Genomic DNA, 15,607 nt, shown 5'->3' with positions numbered 1-15,607 from the left:
GTCAGCATATAGGATGGAGATTGAAAACTTGGTTGAATGATGCACCAACGTTACTCAGTCACCAAAGCGCAGGAGCTGATTGTTGACTTGGGGAAAGGAAAGACAGAGCTATACAATACAGTGATCATTGGGGGATCAGAGGTGGAGAGGGTGAGCAAATTTAGGTTTTTGGGAGTCATTACTTGAACCTGACACACTAATGGCACATTGTGAAGAAAGCACGCCAGCGCCTCTACTTCCTGAGGAGTTTGTGGAGGTTTGGTATGACACCAGAAAACCTGGCAACTTTCTATAGAGTGGAAAGTGGTGTGGTGGAAAGTGTGCTGACCGGCTGCAGCTTATTTTGGAATGGGATCACCAATATCCTTGAGCGTAAACCCCTCCAAAAGTAGTGGACACAGCCCAGGACATCACAGGCAAAACTCCCTCCACTATTGAGTACATCTCTAGGGAATGCTGCTGTTAGAGAGCAGCAGCAATCATCAAGGATTCACACCATTTGGCACACACTCTGTTCTCGCTGCTGCACCAGGAAAGAGGTATAAATGCCATAAGTCTTGCACCACCAGGTTCAGGAACAGCTGCTATCATCAGACTCTTCATCGACAAACTCAATCAGAGACTCATTTAAGGATTCTTACTTACTTACTTAATTCATTATTGATTTTCTTTTGTTCTCTCTGTATTGCACAGTCAGTTCATTTACATTCGTTATCTGCTTACAGTTCTTTCATTTGTTTACATCATACAGTTTATATTTTGGTCTACCAATCCATGGTAATTCTGCTGTACCCACAGGAAAAAGGAATCTCAAGGGTTGTATGTGATGTCAGGAATGTACTCCCAAATCTGAAATCTGCCAATTCATGTACTTCCACGTTGCTATGTCTGCCACATCATGAATAAACCCACAAAGTAAGTTAGCCTTAGTTCTGAGTGATTGCTTTAGAAGAGGATAAAACAGTAATTAGTTTTGGAAAACAAAATCCACTTAATTGCATGAAACCTGTCATCACTTGCAAATGGTAAACTAGAAACTGTTGTCAGCAAGTTATTCTTTGCAAACATAGAATGGATTGCTGGGCAGAATAGTGGAACTAGCAAAAAGTATTCTGTCATAATTAGATGGATACATTTAATTAGGTTGAATTGCTTTCCTCATCTTTAATTATCTTGTGAAAGAAAAAGCTGTTAAAATTTGTAGATGTCAAATTTATAGCTAGTCAAAAATAGGAAGTAAACCAAAGAAGAAAGATTTAGTTTGTAATGGTTAAAAAGGAATGAGAATAAATGAGAAACCACCCAAGTGATTCGAAGCTTCATGATCTAACATGACAGGAGCTCTTCCCCCAACATCTTGGCTAACTGAAGTTGTCAGAAAAATTTTGATTGTTTTTCATATTACTGCCCAAATGAACCCCTATCAATCCATGGGCAGAATATGTCAAGCTGTTTGAAAGTAAACATGGACATAAATCTTGTTCTTCAGTTGAATAGTCAAGCTTTTCCTGGATCCAAAGCGGAGGAAAAAAATCCTTAATCATTTCAATGTCAGTAGGTCTAATTAACATAGTACACCACACCAGGTTAAATGATCAGTTACGCTGTTTGGATTGGTGGTGACAACTCTTTTGAAATGTTCAACAGATCATTAAAGTTCAGAATTATCAAAACTGATAAACTGGAGCCTTTTGTTCAACACTTTTGATTGCAGTGGCTGGTTTTTGAGCACTGCACCCCTGACCTGGATTTAATCCTGCCCTTTGAGATGGTTTCTGTGGAATTTGCACATTCTCCCAATAACTTGTGGGTTTTCTCCTGGTGCTTTGGTATTATTCTTGCATCCTAAAGACAAGTAACCACTCTAAATTAGAATTTGATGGGAGATAATGGGGACATAAAAAGAATAAACAAGATCAGTCTAAGTGGATGCTTGACAGTAGGTTGAGTTCAGTGGGCCATAGGGCTCAAAACCCTTCTCTCCTTGGATATTGCCTTACTTGAAGAGTTCCTCCCGTTTTCTGTTGTTTGCTCAGAACACAAATGCGTTCAATTAATGGTGCAGGATAAAGGGCATTGACAGGGTTTGTATATATTTCTACTTCATATTGAAGCTTTGTACTATGTTAGAATCCACTCGAGTCCTTTGACATCATAGAATAAATTCCACATTATTTAGTTGTATTACCAGCTGGACTACTTAAAATCCTGAGGTTAAATTGAGGGCAGCATGGTTGGCACATCAGTTAGCACAACCCCTTTACACAGCACCAGCAATCGGGACAAGACTAGGGTTCAAGTCCTGCGTTGCCTGTAAGGAATTTGTACATTCTCTTTGTGTCTGTGTGGGTTTTTTCCGGGGATGTAGGTTTCCTCCCACTGTTCAAAATGTTCCGGGGGTGTAGGCTAATGGTGCGTAAATTTGGTGGCAGAGACTCGTGGGCCAAAATGGCCTGTTACCATGCATGTCTAAATTTAAAATTTAATATTATGGCAGAGATTAATTGCTATCACTTGGTGATCTTTGCAGGCTAATTGGTACTTTTATTTGATTTGCAGAACATGACATCATTTATAAATATGTATCCCTGTTGCATTTAGAAGGCATTGGGCCTCCATTTATATGTGTGTATATGTGTGTGTGTATAGTGTGTGTGTGTGTGTGTATATATATGTGTGTGTGTGTGTGTGTGTGTGTGTGTATATATATATATATGTATGTGTGTGTGTATATATATATGTATGTGTGTGTGTATATATATGTATGTGTGTGTGTATATATATGTGTGTGTGTGTGTAGTGTGTGTATATATATATATGTGTGTGTATATATATATATATGTGTGTGTGCATGTATGCGTGTAAAAATTATTTGCAATGGTGCAGATAGTTTTTTTATGCTATTGCAGCAGTCCATGATTAGTATAATGAGGGGAGTTTTAAGACTATACGCCTTTTCACATTGGCAACTGTTTCATCTTGTATTTGTATGTGTGAGTTCTTAGAGAACACATGGATGAAGAAAAAGGTTATTTACTTTAAAGTTGTTGTAAACAGCCCCATGAGACATGCCATGAGGCTGCAAGTCTCCATTTCAGATCGCACATACTCTGTGTGTCAGCCCCCTGTGGCGGGCAAGTCTAATCAAACAGTAAGGCATTGCTAGTTGCATTATAACCATGATCACTTATCAGTAGAGCAACTAGCTAAAGTTGGCATGTGAACAATCATTTTTGAAATACCAATAGGGCCATTCACTCTGGATCAAGAAAAACCGGTTCCATGCGCCCTTTCACATTACCAACCCGGTATCACAGAGCTAAGGGGAACCCAACCTCCAGCGGTGACATCTTGAGTAATGTACTACATTTTGAGAGGCAGTAAATGCTTTATTCTACAAGGAGATTACCCACACCTCACTCCAGCCTCTCACTCTCTGGGTTGGTTGCAGGGGGAGGGGGGACATGGTGTGGCGTATGGGTGTTGTGAGTGAGAAAACATATTCAATAGGTCTCAAAAGCAAGGACTCAATGCAATTTTGTGGTTAATGATTTTATTTACAAAAGATGGGCCTGGGAAAATGGTAACAGGGATAACATGCACATGTGTGCACAATCTATAACGAGCATGGGGAAAGTGGTAGGAATAAAACACATACGAGCATGGGAAAGTTGCACCAGCAATGAAACACATGCATAAAAATGGTATCTTGCCTCCCAACCAATTGAGGATTTTTTTTACTCCACACCACGAATTTTCGATTTGATGAACAGCATGTGGACTGTTTGTAATCATTCTGTCAAATTCCTGTTGTTCTCGTTCTGCACTTACCACATGCTAGTTAATAGTGTTCTCTGCTGTGATCTCACTTTTTTGCTCTTTCCAATCCCTGCCTCTTAAGAACCTCCCTCACATGTAAGAATTTCATCAGCACGTTACTACTGGGACCAGCCATACCTGGTCGCCCATTCACAGTTGAGCTGATTCGAAACTGATCGGCTTTGATACTACCTCCCTAATTCCCAGGCAGATTGGACCCCCCATACCAGGTTGGAAGCATTCATAGTGGGCACAGCACTGTTAAATAATGCTGTAATGATTTTTGCCAGGTACTGACAAAGCACTGTAAACTTTGGCTCTGAGTCAAAAGAAAATGGATTTTTGATACAGTGGTAAATATTATTGTAAAACGACTCTGTTTATATTTGAAGTGTGATAGCCTGATTATTTGCAAGGAACCAAATTAACACGCAGATAGTTGACGTGGCTGATAGCCTTGGAAATAAATTATGCATATTCATCTTTCCGGATGTGTATGATGTTTCAGTGGGCTTTATTATGAATTGGCTTCAAAGTTGCTTTAATAATTTAGTTATGGTAGTCTCAAAATCTTCTGGAAAAATTAGATTTTATGATCATGTTGTCCTTTAAATTTGGGCATTATCATTTGCTATGACACCTTGGCATGGATAACGAAACAGAAAACATCAGATACACTTGACAGATTGTACAGAATCTGTGGAGAGAGAAATAGATTCAGTGTTTTAGGTTTGTTGACCTTTATCTGAATTGTTAACTTCATTAGTCTGGGTAAGAATGGCGGGAAACAACAATTCAAGTCAAACAAACAATTGTTTTGTGAAGAGATCCAAAATAAATTACATCGTTTGTGAATTAATGTATTAATGTATCATTATCCGAAGTTGTGTTCTAATACCCTTATTTGTGAGCATTCATTTATATTTTTATTTATTCATTTGCGATTTGTTGCATTGGCCCCTTCTTTCTCATTCTATCCCCTCTCCAAAAAATCTGGTTTCTATTCCACATTTCCACATTCCACATTGGTCACCTGAATTGCATACATTTATGGAACTGGGGGGGAAACTTTAGTCACTTAAACCAGCAAATCTCTGAAAAATGTGGGTTTAAGCACCAATTGTTTTCACTTGTCTTCTCCCAAAGCTTAAAGTTTCTGTTGTAATTTAATTATCTCCACCAGTTCCAGTGAACTTCTCTATTTTTGTAGGAACAGTGGATGCAGTCTGGTTATCTGCTCACCTCAGGTCAAATTGCTTTGATAATAGCACCATGTGCATAATCCCTTTGGGAATATTTTGTGGATTTTTTAGGCATTGACATGTTAAGTGGAGCCAATATAAAACATTGGTGGATGACAGGTGGAACACTACATTCTGTTCTTGGGCAATAATCTTTGTGTTAAAATTATTGCAACATTTGATTCTATTTGAATAGCTTCAGTTCCATATCAGATTAAACTTCTGCATGCAGAGTTAGTGTTTATACAATTGTCTCAATAGCAATCATCAGTTCCCCCCCCCAAATACAGTCGTGATTTATTTTCCTCTCTCAGTGCAACGGTGTATCCTCACTTTCAGTAGTTGAACTAATCTAATGTCTGATTCTTGGAGTCTGAGTGACAGGATTTGCAGTGTACAATAATTTTTACTATTTGAGTTTCTGAGGCAATTTTGAGCAGGGTAGGCAATGAATTTTCAGTCACTTTGGCAGCTTCTAACTGAGGTTCAAGATGCTATACTGTTAATAGTCAACAACTGTCAGATTTCAGTTTATAAATACAGCCTCACCCTGAGTTAGGACCATCCGTACATGCGATCGGAAAAAAAATGTGTAAATTTAAAAAAAGAAGAAAATAAATGTAAATATAAAAATTATGTACACCCACCAATGCTAACGGCTGTGTGCATACAATAGTGACCGTCAGACGATATCTTAGCATTGTGTACATTACAGCATCTCTCTCAGTTCTCAGGATAAAAGAATGGTGTACCAGTACAGTGGACTGTTGGGAGAGCATGGGCCAGTAGGATCAGTGTGGGAACTGATATTGGGCTGTTGGGAGAGCGCCAGATAGTAGAATCTATGTGGGGACTGATAGCGGGCTGGCGGGAGAGGGTGGGGCAGTGGGATCAGTATGGAGACTGATAGCGGGCTGTCGGGAGAGCGCAGGGCAGTGGGGACTGATAGCATGGGGACTACATGCCATGCAAACATACTTCTGACTTGCATCCATTTCGAGATGCGACTGGTCAGTCAGAATGGAACTCAGACATATGTTGGGGAATAGCTGTATTGACCATTAATATCATTAATTTATTGGTAATTATAATAAACGACAAGACAAGAACATTGTTTTATTTTCCAATTTCATAACCTCATACTTCCTCTTCTAGGATGAACTGGACCTGACTGATAAACACAGGGAAGCCATGTTTGCACTTCCTACAGAAAAGAAATGGCAGATATACTGCAGTAAAAAAAAGGTAAGAAAGCTATTTAAGCTCGCATTTCATTTTTTTTAAAGTGCAGAACTAGAATTTAAATGTTGTTATTATTTACCATTACTTTTGTGTTTTCCCTTGTTTTAGATGTTTAAAATTTCCCTTGTTCTTCCCTAATACATATTGATATTTCAATAATTCACCTTATTTACAGCTCCAAATAATATCAAAATTCACCAGTTGGGCACTCAACATGCTCTGTGAAACTGCACATTTCCTTTACTCTTAACTAATGTTCATGCAGTGACAAACCCAGCAGATAAGTTGAAAGCAATCTTTTAACTGTCAGGAATGGGAGAAAGAATAATTGGAAAAATGATAGCAATTTTATTTGAGGAGGTAGTGAAGGAAGGAATATAAAAAAAATAAAATCACTGAAGTTTACATTATTTATGTAATTGAAGAAAGAAGTTAGAGATGCAGTTAGCACCCAGCTATTACTGCGCCATCAACCCAAGTTTGAATCCGACGCTGTCTGCCAGGAGTTAGCATGTTCTGCCTGTGTCTGCGTGGGTTTCCTCTGGGTGCTCCGGTTTCCTTCCACCCTCCAAATAGGTGGGTTTGTAAGTTAATTGGTGTACTTCGACACATGGGCTCGTGGGCCAGAAGGGCCTGTTACCATACTGTATCTCTAAAAAAAATTTATGAAAAAAGTCTTGGGTTCATGCTTTAATCAAATTGTATCAAGTGCCATGTGATGAAATGAGTTGTGTATTTTCAGCTTCTTGAAGATTTACTTGCATAAACATGGAATGATAGTGATTTGTTTTGACCTGCTCATTGACATTTTTATTTGGTTTCTCTCTTTGTGGGTAACACTTTTTAAGGCCTTTAATGGATGCTTTGCACCATGATTTACATATAAACACCATTGCTCTCCCAGCACATTGCTTTTGGTTTGGGTTAAACAGGTGGAAATCACATAATCATTTCTTGCTGGTATATTCAAATACAGTAGTTTTGACTCATTATCTTTACTAATTTCCAAATTCCCATTAAAAAAAAAACAAAGTAATTTTGCCAAATTTTTCCCCAGTCATGGGGGGGAAAAAAGGATTTTGAGAGTTGACCAATTCAATTTTGTACAAACAAGGCTTTTTTTAAATGTTATATAAGTCTGCTCACATCAGTTCAGTTAAAGATTAACTACATATTTTTCATTTCTTGTTCCTAGATAAAGTTTAAAAAAATCATCTGCTTTGTTGTGTGTCTGGGATGATGAATTATTGTTTCTCGCTGGGTGAATCTCATGGAAATTAATTTTTGCAGATGAGCGTGGTTTTGAAGAAGCCACCAGTTGGGCAACTCTAAATACGGGTTTACAATCATGTGTAAATAGAATTTCAAACTTTTGATGCCGTGTTCGGTAACACCGCAATTAGTTGATCCCATTAACAGGATCAATTGAGCTGAGTACCTCCTGAAGTGGGTATGATTTGATGATTTTAAAAAGGTGGCAGAGGATTCTGTTGCTGGGCACTCTAGAGCTTGACCTTCCAGGTGAGGCATCACAAACGTCCCTTCCAGGAAGGCAGAACTTCACATACACGTCGTCCAATCTAATCGATTGCATTCAGTATACCTGGTGTGGCTTTGCACATTGGCCTTGCAATGCAAGTGAAGATTGGGTGACTACTTTGGTAGTCTCTGGTTCTAAACTAGTAGCAAAAGTAAAACAAACAAATCTGCAGACAAAACACAATGCTGGAGAAACCCAGCAGGTCAAGCAGTGTCCTTTATATATAGTAAGGTCTACCTTGATAAAGGGCTCAAGCCCGAAACATCAATTATGTATTATAAAGGACGCTATTTGACTTGTTGAGTTTCTCCAGCTTTGCATTTTTATCTAAATTAGTAGCAAACAATTTTAACTTCCCCTAACCAATGACGTATCTGTCCTCAGCCTCATCCATTGTCAGGGTGAGGCTAAACAAAGTTGAGGAACAACACATCATAATGTTCCTGGATAGTCTTAAACTTAACAGAATGAGCACTGACTTTTCTAATATTAGGTAAAACTCAACTCCATCTGATTCTACTGTTTCCATCTCTTTACCCACTCGTGTACTTTTTTCCCTTTTCCTCCCTAAGATTTATTCTTTCCCCATTTACTGGGTATTTCTGTAAATTCAGCCCCCTCACTCTGTTCTTGATAAAGAGTTCAGATCCGAAACGTTGACTAACCATTTTTCCCCATCTGACCTATTGAGTTTCTCCTGCAATTTTTTTGTCAGCCCTTGGCCTCTAATTGTTGGGGTTGCCCAACAATATTAATGGGGTCATTCTGTACCTGTAATTCTATGAGGTATTTATTGAAAACTGGGGAAGGCAGATTTTTTTGAATTTTAGGGCATTTGAGAGTCAGGATATAGAAAGGAGTTAATGCTAAGATTAGGTCAAACATAATGTTATTGAATAGCAGAAGAGGTTCAGAGCCCACCCTTGCATTATTTTTGCCATTACAAGTTGAGTGCCCTTATCTGAAATGTATGGGACCAGAGGTGTTTTGGATTTTAAGGAACACCATTTAAAAAATGGATTCATTTACTCAGACTTAAAGATGCATACATTCACATTACAATACAAATATTTACATATGCACAAATTAACTGAGGTAGACATATATTGAAAAATATGCACTCAATAATGCACTACTTACATCTGCTACTTCCCATTCTCCGATCGGGATTTCTTTTACCTTATGGGACCACAGACGAAAAACGTTTCTGATTTTGGATCTTTTCGGATTTTGGGTATTCTGATAAGGGGTATTGTACCTGTATTTCTAACAAATTCTGAAACTAAGTTCCTTCTCAATTAACTAGTCAGAGATATTACAGATACTATGTATTGTTTCAAGCAATTTGTCTAGATTTGATTTTGGGGACCTGTGATATTTGAATAATATACATTTTAATTTAATACTGTTTAAAAGAAAATACTAAAAAATGGTTTTAGTAACCCAGTTTGTGGAGTGTGTGGTGAAAAAATGATGTTTCTTTTTCTTTAATGATTACCCGAGCAAGCTTGACAAGGCAAGTGTTTTTGAAGAGATATTTTTAATTAATTCATGTTTATTTCAATCAATTTTTTTCTTCCTTTGAGCTATCATTTGTGGGGCTCCATGGTGTTTTTGATGTATTCCAAGTAATATTTTAAACCATTCCTCACCTTATTTTTGTATAATGTAATGCCATCTATCTCAAACTAGAAAATTAAAATGAAACAAAACACAATATTTTGGGGAAGATTGACTTAATCTTTTCATGGAAATTCTCATGATTTTACTCAGAACCTTCAGTAATTTCTAAAATTTACTGTGACTCCAGAGATTTCTGTATTTAAAGAAAACCTGCATTATAATCAGAAGTTTATTTTACATTGCAGGCTTCCAGATTACACCTGCTGTGAAACTTGACAATTATGTAAACATTATAATAGAAGCTCTCAGAATAACCTCCAAAAGCTATTTAAAAATCCCAGTAGTTTGGTATCTGGCTTACAAGATGATCTTCCCCTTGCCCCTTTTTGATTAACTGGCCTCCTGGTTTTTGTACTCCCTTTCAAGTCTGTATTTACTGTATAATATCCAAAACCTCTGACAGAAAGATTGGTGGAGTTGTGGGCAGTGTAGACAATTATCAAAAGAATACAACAGGATGTAGATCAGTACCATATGTACTCCTGTAATTGTTGATTCCATGTAAAATTCAACCCCTTTTTGGGCTCAAAAATTTTGTATTTTCCATATATCCCATTGTAAAGGTCAACTCCCCCTCCCCCCCCCCTTATTTTTGGCCCAAACCATCTTCCCACAGAGCATCTGAAGCCCTGACCACAAACCCTTGCCTCGGCTGCCCGCCTGTCCGAGCATCCAACATCCCGAATGCAGAACTTCATCTCGGCTGCCCACTCATCTGAGCTTCCGAAGCCCTGACCGTAAACCCTTGCCTTGGCCGCCCTCCCTTCTGAGCTCCCGACGCCTGGACCACGGATCCTCGCCTAGGTCGTCTACCCATCTAAACTCCCGATGCCCTAAACGCGGACTTAGCACCCGGACCTGGCTATCCGGGCTCCTGATGTCTTGGATGACGCAGGTACTTACCATGGTCAAAAGTAGTATCTGCGTAAAAGTTGACCACCTTCCCCAAATTTGACCCAAAAAATTGGTCCCCAAAATATGATTATTACACAAGAATATACAATAATGGATATGGGCAGAGAAATAGCAGCTGGAGTTTAATTCAGACAATTGTAAAGTGTTGCACTTTGAGAGGTAAAGAGAAAAATATTCAGTTAATGGCAGGGCTCTTAAAGGTGTTGATGTGTGAGGGATCTGGGGTCAGGTCCTTATCCTCTTGAAAGTGGCCATATCAGTAAAGAAGGTGTATGATATGGTTGCTTTCATTGGTCTGGTATTGAGTATTAAAATAAGCAAGTCATGTTGCAGATATACAAAACTGGTTAGGCTGCACCTGCATGCAATCCTGGTGGCCCCAGGAAGGATGTGAAGGCTTTTTAGAAGGGGTACAGAATATTATCTTGTTACCTGGATGGAAGGGTATGAGGTATGGGGAGAGGTTGGACAAACTTGGGTTATTTTCTTTGGAGTCTTGGAAGCTGGAGGAAGTCTTGACTGAAGTTTATAAAGTTATGAGAGGCTTTGATATTGTGGATTGGCATAATCTCTTTCCCCAAAGTAAAAATATCATGTACTAGAGGACTTGTGTTTAAGGTTGAGATGTGTGTGTGTGGAAGGGGAGGGGGGGGGGTGTTTAAGGTGGAGATGTGTAGCATGAATAATTAATTAGCTAAGTATCTATTGAAAAATCTGGTAAATATGTGGAGGCATTTGTTGGACTGTGGGAATATTCTACAAAATCCTCATGGTCCTTTCTAAACTATGAAACTAAAATTAAAGTAACACATCCTCAGTCCAGCATAACAAGAACGAGACAGTGTGAGGATGTGCCAATTATATAGTAAGTAAACCTCAACATGATTATCCAACTGCACGAAAACCAACAAGGTCGGGTCAGATACAGCAATGAGCTCTCTGAACCCTTCTCCATTAACAATGGCGTGAAGCAAGGCTGTGTTCTCGCACCAACCCTCTTTTCAATCTTCTTCAGCATGATGCTGAACCAAGCCATGAAAGAACCCAACAATGAAGACGCTGTTTACATCCGGTACCGCACGGATGGCAGTCTCTTCAATCTGAGGCACCTGCAAGCTCACACCAAGACACAAGAGAAACTTGTCCGTGAACTACTCTTTGCAGACGATGCCGCTTTAGTTGCCCATTCAGAGCCAGCTCTTCAGCGCTTGACGTCCTGCTTTGCGGAAACTGCCAAAATGTTTGGCCTGGAAGTCAGCCTGAAGAAAACTGAGGTCCTCCATCAGCCAGCTCCCCACCATGATTACCAGCCCCCCCACATCTCCATCGGGCACACAAAACTCAAAACGGTCAACCAATTTACCTATCTCGGCTGCACCATTTCATCAGATGCAAGGATCGACAATGAGATAGACAACAGACTCGCCAAGGCAAATAGCGCCTTTGGAAGACTACACAAAAGAGTCTGGAAAAACAACCAACTGAAAAACCTCACAAAGATAAGCGTATACAGAGCCGTTGTCATACCCACACTCCTGGGTCCTCTACCGGCACCACCTACGGCTCCTAGAACGCTTCCACCAGCGTTGTCTCCGCTCCATCCTCAACATCCATTGGAGCGCTTACATCCCTAACGTCGAAGTACTCGAGATGACAGAGGTCGACAGCATCGAGTCCACGCTGCTGAAGATCCAGCTGCGTTGGATGGGTCACGTCTCCAGAATGGAGGACCATCGCCTTCCCAAGATCGTGTTATATGGCGAGCTCTCCACTGGCCACCGTGACAGAGGTGCACCAAAGAAAAGGTACAAGGACTGCCTAAAGAAATCTCTTGGTGCCTGCCACATTGACCACCGCCAGTGGGCTGATAACGCCTCAAACCGTGCATCTTGGCGCCTCACAGTTTGGCGGGCAGCAACCTCCTTTGAAGAAGACCGCAGAGCCCACCTCACTGACAAAAGGCAAAGGAGGAAAAACCCAACACCCAACCCCAACCAACCAATTTTCCCCTGCAACCGCTGCAACCGTGCCTGCCTGTCCCGCATCGGACTTGTCAGCCACAAACGAGCCTGCAGCTGACGTGGACTTTTTACCCCCTCCATAAATCTTCGTCCGCGAAGCCAAGCCAAAGAAGAAACCACTACTATTTGAGGTGATACTAAAGCGCACATTAGAAACTTGTTTCTTAACAATTGTAACATGCTGCACCCTTAAATGTTTCAATGTAAATAAATATAAAATGTTTCAGAAATAGGTTATGTTGGCTAAATGGAAAGTAAATATCAACCTTTCTGATTTGCAGCTTCTTCAGCAATTTTATTGTTGCAATATTTCTTCATGTAATATAATAAAATGTTGTATATATTTGTTAATTGTGACTAGCAGATCTCACATCGTATTTCACAAGTGGAAGAAAATCAAACTCAACACAAAATACTTAGTTTAGTGAGAAAGGTTCTTCTGTCTGACAAGTTATCTTTAACATTCAAAGAGTCATGTAAAGAACACAATTTACAGGCTATAAGGTTGCAATGAAAAGAAAGCACTAAGCAAGGGTAGCAAGATGGCACTGTCATGGAGTTCATTCAGGAGCTTGATGGCTGAGTGGAAGAAACAATCTTTAAACCTGTTGGTGCATGCTTTCACATTCTTGAACTTCCTCCCTGATAGGAGGAGGGGAAAAAAAAGATTGTTTGGGTTGTAATAGGTTCTGCTGGCTGCCTTTCCTTGCTGCGTGAGACAGATGCAGTCTTTGCAGGGGAAGTTTGGAGTTGCATTCACAACCTTCTCTCACTTCTTCTGATTTGCAGCTATCTTACCATGCAGTTATAAATCCAACAAGTATATTTTTGTGGTGTACAGAAGTTGTTGAGGGACAAGGGGGAAATATGCTGAATATTAGTCTTGTGAGAAAGTAGATGCATTGGAGTGGATTTTTGACCATCATGCCAACATGTTTGCTGCAGTTCAGGTCATTGGGGACATTTATTCCTAAGAACTTGAAGCTACCTGCTCTTTCCATTTCATTGCCACTAATGTGGTCAGGTGGTGTGGACCCTACCCCTCTGGTGAAGTCAATGGCCATCTCCATTGTCCATTTGATGTTGAGAGAGATTTTTACCTTGGCACCATCCCACTTGACTTTCTGTCTTTTTCCTGTATTGATACCCAGCCCAGTACTTGAAGATGAAGTTGGAACGGTATTTAGATGTGCAGTTGTGGATTGGCAAGGAATTCTACAGAATATTGAGTATATCTAAGACCAGAATTTATCCAAGCTAAAGTAATTGAAAATATTTATTTACAATTATCAGCTCATTGAAGCATAAAGATATAATTATTAGAGATAATAAAATCTGATGGACAGTGAATTTATCCTATCCAAAAACCTCAGAACTTTTCTGGTTGATACAAAGTTCAGAATGATCCATTGTGAACTGCAGTCACCTTTTATTTGCTTTAACTTTTTTGTTCTATTTTGCAGCTTCCCACAATCAAGCAACATTTTGAAGTTTTGTAACCAGTATTACCTGTTCAGTCTTTCAGTAGCTAAATAAACAAATAGAACTTTACGACATCACATCAAGAGAAAGTAATCACTTTAGAATAAATCTATCTTTCTGACCTACGAGAAACATTAAACTACTAAATGCAAATCATGGGCAAATCTCCAGAATTAATTGTTAAGTTATAAATTAAGCAATTTTTAAAAGAAAATCTTAAATGTCATTGAGAAATGTCTGGTGACGAAGTCATTGAGAGATGTATGTGGGGATGAACTTGAGATGTATTTTATGAATGTCTCAGTCTTTGAGTCTGCATTCAATACATTAGTTGGGCTTTTACATGAGGAGCCAGAAATGCATATTACAGGTTGACTTTAGCTCTTCTGGCAACCTTGGTGCAAAGAGCACTTTATAATTATCTAATGACTGGAACAGTGTCTTTGAATTAATACAAGAGTGGGTTAGTTTAACCTATAACATTCTTGCAAGTTATAAATTTGATCACTTTGAAAGAAGGCTTTGGTTGTATCAACCAAAACAGTTTTCTTTTAGATTTATTCTGGTCAGTACCATTCTTCTTTGTTGGTTTGCTTAATGATGTCTTTGCCACTTATTAGATAATGTGTGTTATTTTCATGGTTTTTTGTTTTCCCTCTCTCCTGAATTAGGAAGTGCATTTGTTCATCTTAAGTTCAGTGCCTTTTGAATGTTCTTATGAATAAAATTGTGTGTGTATTTTTTCATTTAGTCATTGCTTGTGCATAGAAAACATAATTGAATTTATTTATAGCATAAATACAATTGATAAAGGAGTCATCATGCTCACAGTTTAGCTAACTTCACTATGCCAATATTTTGTAAATATCTGTCTTTTACAGGAGCAAGAAGAAAATAAAGGAGCCACAAGTTGGCCGGAATTTTACATTGATCAATTGAATTCTATGGCAGTTGTGAGTGTTTGTTTCACTTTGCTCTATATTTATAAATACACATCATTACATTTTGTTGGACGCTCGAGGAGAACATTTCTCTGGAATTGCTACTACTGAATATGGTTGATTAACCATATTCACCAGTGCACAATTAAAATCACTGAAGACAATCCATCCAAAAATACACCTGTGCCTGATACTTGTTTTCAACATCAATGACCAAACAGCGACTTCTCTCACTTTTATTTGATCAACAGAAAGTGATTCATAAAGAAGTTAAAGCCATACTGTGTAGATTTTAGTCCAATATATGATTTTAATCAGTGTTTGCCTCAAAGTTAACATAATCCTCAAAACTGTAGTAATTCTTTTCACATCTGGTTCTGAATCAGTCATACTTTCCCAAGTGAATCCATATCTTGCAAATAGTTTCCTGATCCATTCCCTGAAGACCAGCATTTCAAGGCATTTGCACATGGAGACAAATTTCTATACCATAATTTGATGACGTGCACTTGCTCATAAGTTGCAAGACGTTCTTTCACATCAATAAAGTGGAAAGGCACAATGGGCATCTTTGTGATCAACATTCAGATAAGCTTTATCCCCCCCCAACCCTTTCACCCCACCAACCTCATCCCTTCAATCTGGTGTTCAATGGTGGTGAAATGAAGGGTCTTCCATTTTGGATCAACACTATGATGGCATCATCAGTAAACTTGTATATAG

General features: G+C 39.0%; 1 protein-coding gene across 12 annotated transcripts in view; it reads left to right on the top strand.

The window, feature by feature from the left end:
• Window positions 1-15,607, top strand: part of daam1a (dishevelled associated activator of morphogenesis 1a) — a 146,065-nt gene that overhangs the window by 73,713 nt on the left and 56,745 nt on the right. For all 12 annotated transcript variants that reach the window (XR_011351326.1, XM_069916879.1, XM_069916873.1 and 9 more), the window contains 2 exons: window positions 6,216-6,305; window positions 14,825-14,896. Coding sequence is in view for 11 of the 12 variants with exons in the window: in XM_069916879.1 (XP_069772980.1) it covers window positions 6,216-6,305; window positions 14,825-14,896 (162 nt within the window). In the remaining variant the exon portion in view is untranslated. The remainder of the gene's footprint in view (window positions 1-6,215; window positions 6,306-14,824; window positions 14,897-15,607) is intronic.

Source organism: Narcine bancroftii, chromosome 2 (genome assembly GCF_036971445.1).
Source record: "Narcine bancroftii isolate sNarBan1 chromosome 2, sNarBan1.hap1, whole genome shotgun sequence".
NCBI lineage: Eukaryota > Metazoa > Chordata > Chondrichthyes > Torpediniformes > Narcinidae > Narcine > Narcine bancroftii.
Note: the sequence above shows the minus strand (reverse complement) of the source record. Positions and strands in the feature narration are given on the sequence as shown.